Genomic DNA, 7,435 nt, shown 5'->3' with positions numbered 1-7,435 from the left:
TTACATATACATTAAAATAAATATACACACATTTATTGTAATTTTATTAAATAATTTTATTGAATTATTTATTTTATTTATATTATTATTTTATATGCATTTCATTTTAATAAAAAAATTAATACAAATAAGTTTTTATAATTTTTTTTTTTTTTTTAACATTTATTTTTTTGTATATATCTTACCTTAGACTTTTTTTCCCCCACAATTGACACTTAACTGGGCGTTGTCACTACTTCACATCCATATCCTCATTTTCATATGAAATTTAAATGAACTGCCCTTTCCTCAACGCAAACTCCATAATGCAGCAGATAGCCTTACGTGGGAAACATTGGTTTGAGTCCAGCTTGCAACATGCACTGATCCCATTCCACTTTTATCACACCAATAACTATCTGTCATTTCCACTATATCTGTCTAATAAAGAGGCAGGATAACAATTGAATCCCTATAAAATGTTAACTTTGAAAGCTTTTGACCCTTTGTATCCCTACCGTCAAAGCCAAACTCCACCTCAGCTAACGCGCGTTCTGGTATGCTTGTCCTGCTCCATCAGGCTGTGCTCCAGGAATAGCCTCTGTGGTGTGGAGCTGTTGACGTCTGGTGTTCTCAGTGACAGTTTGAGTTTAGCACATTTATGAGCCAAAAGGGACTTTGGCAACAGCGTAATGACAGTTCCACTCTGTTTATGCTCCGGTGTCGCTGGTAACTAGGGGTGTGGATATTTTGGTCACAACTAAAAAGATTGACTGATTCACGCTCTCCATCCACTTTGCATTTTGCTTAGACCATATCTGCAATTTAAAGTTTCATGTTACCAGCCACAGCAAAATGATCAATGATCAAAAAGTCCACTTGCATTCCCATGCCCTTTTGTTTCAATAATTCACAAAGTTCAATGTTTAATGCCACCTGAAGGGACTTTTTTTATCTTGCGTGTGTACAATGACTGACTGTCTTCCATCACACAGGCATCAGCGCGAGGAGAGGCTAGCACAGGAGGCAGAGGAGAGGAGGCGTAGAGAGGAGGAGGCCAGGCTCATGGCGGAGCAGGAGAGTTTAAGAGAGGAGGCCCAACACCTGCAGGACGAGAAGGAGGCACAGAAAAGAGCCAAAATCGAACAAGAGGAGAACGAACGCCTCCAGAAACAGGTCAGAAACACTGCATTTCCCAGAATCCTAAGCAACACACTTCACTCTGTCAAATAAAAGCTGTGTACATGCATATACAGACAGTCATGTACAGTACATATATAGACTTTCCAGTACTGACTATTGAATTGCTTAGTTGCATCAGAGCCATGGCCTGGCACTCAAGACATGTCGAGCTGTGGTGCTCATATGGGAGACATGGGTTCAGATCTGGCCTAAGTTGTGTCCTGATCAGTATCCTTTTAATATGATTTATATACTATTATATTGTTTGCTAATATTTAAGTTTTAGTAATTTTGTTATGAGTTTTTATATATATTTTTTAAATATTTTTAAAGTTTGTTTTTCATGTAATTGTATTTTTTCTTCAGCTTTATTTCAATTGCCAAAAATTATTTTTAATATTTTTAATTTTACTTATCAGTAGCAACACTGGTCTTTGGGGGGTTTTTAGGGTTTGATCCTTATATGACCTAAATGCTATAAAATATGAGCATGCACTTGTATCCTCATTTTGTAAGGATGATGAGACAAAAAAAATGCTACACAAGTATGTCAGGTTCTTACATATCTGCTCTTCTAGGAATGCGTTAATATTAACAGTGCCATTTAGCGTAGTAGCATTTTTGAGGTTTTACCACCACCTGGTGTTCAAAATGGCATTTAAATAGAAATTAAGTAGGTATCAGAGTTCCCACAGTCATGGAAAACAAAGAAATATAAAGACATTTTGTGATTTTATTTAAAGGCCTGGAGAAGCCATAGAAATGAATAAAATATTAAAAAGTCATGGAAATTTCTATAGCTATCATAGAATTTTCTAGTTATATTATGTTAATGTTTCATCAGCTGGTATTTAATTAAAACATTTTAAAATAAACTCAATCACTAATCATAAATAATAACAATTAATTCACTGGATAAAATGTCATCAGCTGCAGAGGAAGTTGTGTTCAGTGTGAATCTGATCATGTGATCATTGTATCTGTAGAAAGAGGAGGCTGAAGCAAAGGCTCGAGAGGACGCAGAGAAACAGCGACTGGAGAGAGAGAAACACTTCCAGAAGGAGGAGCAGGATAGGCTGGAGAGAAAGAAGGTCAGAAGGGTTTCCACCTCACATTTATATTTTTCTCTATAAGGTCATTTTGAAATCATCATGCATCTTTAAAACCCGTATTACAGGGAACTGTTTGCATATCTTCACCAACTGAAAACTCAGCAGTCTATTTAAATCCTTTCATTTCCTCTCCTAACAAGTCACATATGCCCACAGTAGCTTTCAGGCAAAATATGTTTTCAAGGTGACTGTAGGATCACAGTGAAGTGCGAGCTCTCAAGATTCATGCATCTGCCATAAATCATACAACACCTTGACATACACCTCCTGATCCCGTTCTGTGAACCTGTTTAATGGAGGTTAGCCTCGTCCACTCGGTTCCAGTAGTATTACCCCACCAGGACAATACGTCCCGCTATAAGTCAGTTTATCAGGGCTGCGCTATAGCCTCGACCCAACGGTCCTCAGCTCATGGTGTGATTTTTGGAAGACACAATGTCCTCTGAGCTTGACACACTGTACACTGAAAAAAAAAAAAGATGCTTACATTTTTTTTTTAAGTTAAAGGGGTTATATGATTGCTAAAAAGAACATTATTTTGTTTATTTGTAAATTTGTATAAATTGATTCCAACCACTTACCTTAAAAAATGTTTGTAAATTCAATTAATCATTTTTTTCAATGTAGTGTAGACACCTGCCGCTGTCTTTTGGACTGCTTAAAGCTGCAGTTTCTGATTTTGAAACTTTGAAAGATTTATAAAGAACCAGACAGATATCTATTGATAAAAGTAAAAATCACCTTTTGGAATTGGGAATGATGTGGAATAATTAAATTAATTTAATACATAATTTTTTGATTAGAAATACATACAAAAAGAGTTACAGAGGACCAGAGAGAGATATGTCTGTAAACAGTACAATTTGGAATTGAGAATAATGTAGATTCATTGTTGAAATCTAACAAAATGAATTAAAAAATGAAATATAACAAAAATGAAATAAAATAAATCTGAGACACTTGCATTTTTCTAAATGAATACATTATTTTTCTTTACTAATTACATTATCATAAATATGAGTGAAAAGTTGACTTGAAAAGTGAATATTTTTCACTTCAAGTTCAAGTGAGCTCTATTGTCGTTCCTCCATATGTGGAGACATACAATAGAACAGGAACACGGCGCTACATATAGACAGACATATAAATTAACTTAGTATTAAATATTACATATTAAATGAACTCCACAAGTTTGTGTGAAACCTGATGACCATGTTCTGCAGAATGATTCAGAAATGATCCAAAGAATATCTTGTGCTTCATGATCAACAAGTTACAAGATCAATGTCACAATGTTTGCTTACTTGATTAGTAACCTATAAATAGTACAGAATCTTAAATATTTCTTCATTTTACATCATCATGTTTCCTTTGTTTGACATTTTTCAAAGTTCAAAAACTTAGTTTATTTCCTGGTTTAAATTTGATTGTGAAACTCTTGTCTCTTCTGTGCATTGTTTTTAGCGTCTGGAGGAGATTATGAAAAGAACACGCAAAACAGATGCAGGAGACAAGGTACAGCGCCGTTCTCATTTAAAACGGCCTCACTGCAGCAGTAGCAAGGCTCCAATTTCCCCTTGTGGTTCCAGAGCTCAGAATCTGATTGTGCTCTTTTCTTTTCTTTCCTTCATGCAGAAAGACACAAAATCTCCATCTCAAGTCAATGGAAAAGCTTCAGATTCTGAGATGAATAAAGGTATGACGTTAGTTTAAAATTATGTAGGTTTAAAAATGTTAGTATAAATTGTTCATATCACTACTAACAAATAATCTTTAGTTGGATTTGGCATTCAGTGCTTTGTTCAGGACTGTTTGAACATTTCTATTTAGATCTGTTTGAATCAGCAACAGCCCGTTTACGTCAGTCCCCACATAATGTTTTCCCTGGCTCTGTCATTGTACCTTTTTTTTTAATTATTATTTCTTTGGGTCCAACTTTCAAAATCATTTTCCCTTGTTAGGAAATGCATAAATAAAGGTTCCCACATCCACACCCCTTTCAAGATTAAGCTTATATCTACAATATTTCCTTAAGGTTGGGAGATGGATTTGTTGCTCCATGTAGTCAGCCAGAGAGGGAGTAGCGTGCAAAACTGTGTACACACTGCTGCTTGTTACTTGTGTCATGTCGAATCCCTGCTGCCGTTCAAAACCAGTGCTTTCTGTAATGGAGTATGAAAATTGGCACAGCAGCATGGTGAATCCATCACAGTCTATTTACGTAGAGCTTTGACACTCAGTAGCGGGGTTTTTTTTTCAACTGGATGAATGACTATAAAGTCTACTTTCACCCAGCTGCTAGTATTATTCACTTTAGCCACTAGAAATACAGACAGTCATTCAAATAAATATATGATCAAAAATAGAGTAAAAGTTATTTATATTAATATTATTAAATATTGTGAAATATTATTAAATTTTAAAATGCATTTTTTGTTTTGTTTTTCAGTATATTTTAAAGTGTAATTTGTTCCTGTGATGGCAAAGCTGAATTTTCAGCAGTCATTACTCGCATGATCCTTCAGAAATCATTCTAATATGCTGATTTTGTGTTTAAGAAGCATTTCTTCTTATTATCAACGTTGGAAACAGTTGCTTAATATTTTTGTGAAAACCCTGATACATAGAAGATTCAGAAGAACAGCATTTGTCTTAAATAGTAATTAAACATTATGCATTTATTTACTGTCACTTTTGATCAACTTAATGCATCCTTGCAGAATAAAACTATTAATTTCTTCAACAAAAAAAAAATCTTACTGACCTTCGAACATGTAGTGGTAGTGAAAATTCTAATACAAAAGGACATTTTCAAAGCAAACTCCTATTATGTATTTTGTATTAACAAGCTGTTGTAAATACAAACATTATGCATTTATTTACTGTCACTTTTGATCAACTTAATGCATCCTTGCAGAATAAAACTATTAATTTCTTCAACAAAAAAAAAAATCTTACTGACCTTCGAACATGTAGTGGTAGTGAAAATTCTAATACAAAAGGACATTTTCAAAGCAAACTCCTATTATGTATTTTGTATTAACAAGCTGTTGTAAATACAGTGAGCACTGGGAATCCGGGAAACGATTCCAAATGAACTGCTGAAATGTTTATTCTGTCAATTGTACAAGCCATCTGGGAAAGGAACATTGATTTGGCAAAGGAACGCTAAAACAAACAAGATTGCCATTTTAAGAAACTATTAGCATGACATTCTGTCTTTTCCTAGCAGCTGCTGACTACCAGCCAAGCACGGCATTGAAACAAGCTGGTGTGAATGAAAGGTAAGTCCTGTGTTTGCATTTTTGTATTCTGTCAGTTTACCCAGAGGCGACAGTCTTGTTTTCACATCTTGTTAACACATGGGATGCAAACTCTGCTTTATTCGCAAATTGTATTTGCAATATTCAGATTTTTCACATAGATTACATTTGTAGTGGTTTAAACCATCTGTTTTCTTTTGCAGTCTATCTGTTCTTGTGGTGAATGGTGTTCAGCCTTCCAAACACGAGAATGGCCTGTCAGCAAAAGGGGAGGCGTCTCACTTCCAAGAGATCATTCAGCTGTCCAATCACAACGGACGGGAGAAATCCGAGATTGACAGACCTGACGAGCCAATCATGGCCTTTGAGAGCGGAGAATCATTCCTTAAGAAAACAGGCCCCATTAAGCCTCAGCATGTGGCAGGTGAGCATCCAAAAAGTTTCTAATATTTCAGTGTCAGTGGCTTCTTAGACTGTGACTGGTGATAAATTTGAGGTAATTTGCATATTTTTCAGAGACAAGTCCACTACATTTTAAAAGGTTTTGTTGTTAACTATCAATGTTTCTTTTGGTGGGAAAGAGTAATTGTCATCATCTTTCCGACTTTTTTGCACTTGGAGGGTTAATGTTGTCTCAGGTGTGGGTGTCATAGTGGCCGTATGTTACCCTGCGGGTGCGTCAGGCAGGGGTAATGGGGTGAAGAGCCTGGCACTGAGCTGGATTCCTGAAATGGTGTCGTGAAGACCTGATCCGGCCCCACTGGCACCAAAGACTGGAAACAGGACCCCTTGGCTTAGCTCTTCACCCACCTTTCCCTCGGCCTGGTCAGCATTACTTGGTCCCGCTCCCCTCAGCACGTACCTCCACCTGTCCTCCTGCAGACAGCCCTCCAGCCATTAATCATCTGCAAAAAAAAAACACAAGGGGGTTTACCTCACGCCATGCCAGCTCTCGTAAACTGAGATGAACATTTTTAATCCAAAGTGATATCCAGGACATTTGCTTTGCTATATCTGGAGCGCAACCCTCATCTCATGTTAGGTATAGAATTATTATAGACGTATCATGTGAGTGTGAAGATCGAAACAACCATTTTCTCAGGACTAAAGCTCTCATTTTCTGTGCACCTTGCTGGAAAAACCATGTTGTGTAAATATGCTAATTTAACTTAAATGGGTCCATACCTGCTAAGCAACCTACTTAAACCTGCTAAGTGTGTCCTAATTTATGAAAATCGAATTAACTAAATTTTGTAAAGACACTTGCATGTCTAATCTCCATATTCTTCCTCCAGAGGTCCTCTGAGGTCGTAAACTGTTGAATGAAACCTTAAATCTGCAAGTCCCTCAACACCGTCTGCCTGAGGGACCTGGTGGAAAGAAGCACAGCATGCAAGAGACCTGTGCCAAACCCAAAAACTGTCTTATTGGCCCTGGTTGTTGGCATAATAATTTTATCTAGTGTTTCCAATCATGGTCCATTCTGAGGAGCTGAAACTGAATGTATATTACTGATGCCCTCAATAATTCAGAGTAATTTTGGAGTAATTAGTCATGAAAAAAAATTTATGGCTTTTTTTTTCCAAAGTTGTTAAAGGGGAGTGATGTTCTGACAATTTCCCTTTAATTTCATTCAACATAATTATGTCACTGTAAAAAATACTTCCCAGTATGTTTGCTTTGTTTTGCATGAAAAATACAGCATATATCCTTAAAATGAGATCAAATAGGCAAAATCATGTAAGATTGAAAAGGCCCACTCACACCAAGAACGATAACTACGTTGACGTCCACACCAACTCACAATATCATTCTGTCTATTACAAGCATGCATTGCCATTCTGAAATCTGCCACCTTAAATGCTGGAGCTCTTTAAAGCAGAATGGATTCTGATTGAC

The 7,435-nt window shown here is 36.3% G+C and overlaps 1 protein-coding gene across 1 annotated transcript in view; it reads left to right on the top strand.

Moving 5' to 3' along the window:
- The window catches only part of LOC107588516 (MAP7 domain-containing protein 1-like), a 21,756-nt gene extending 14,797 nt beyond the window's left edge, over positions 1 to 6,959 (top strand). The window contains exons 13-19 of the mRNA XM_016276641.1: positions 975 to 1,155; positions 2,148 to 2,252; positions 3,738 to 3,788; positions 3,909 to 3,969; positions 5,503 to 5,557; positions 5,740 to 5,960; positions 6,832 to 6,959. Coding sequence (XP_016132127.1) covers positions 975 to 1,155; positions 2,148 to 2,252; positions 3,738 to 3,788; positions 3,909 to 3,969; positions 5,503 to 5,557; positions 5,740 to 5,960; positions 6,832 to 6,842 — 685 coding nt within the window. The 3' untranslated portion in view covers positions 6,843 to 6,959. The remainder of the gene's footprint in view (positions 1 to 974; positions 1,156 to 2,147; positions 2,253 to 3,737; positions 3,789 to 3,908; positions 3,970 to 5,502; positions 5,558 to 5,739; positions 5,961 to 6,831) is intronic.
- Positions 6,960 to 7,435: the final 476 nt, after the last annotated feature.

Source organism: Sinocyclocheilus grahami, unplaced genomic scaffold (genome assembly GCF_001515645.1).
Source record: "Sinocyclocheilus grahami isolate Dianchi unplaced genomic scaffold, SAMN03320097.WGS_v1.1 scaffold104.1, whole genome shotgun sequence".
Classification (NCBI taxonomy): domain Eukaryota; kingdom Metazoa; phylum Chordata; class Actinopteri; order Cypriniformes; family Cyprinidae; genus Sinocyclocheilus; species Sinocyclocheilus grahami.
The sequence above is the reverse complement of the archived record's forward strand: the minus strand, read 5'-3'. Positions and strand labels throughout refer to the sequence as shown.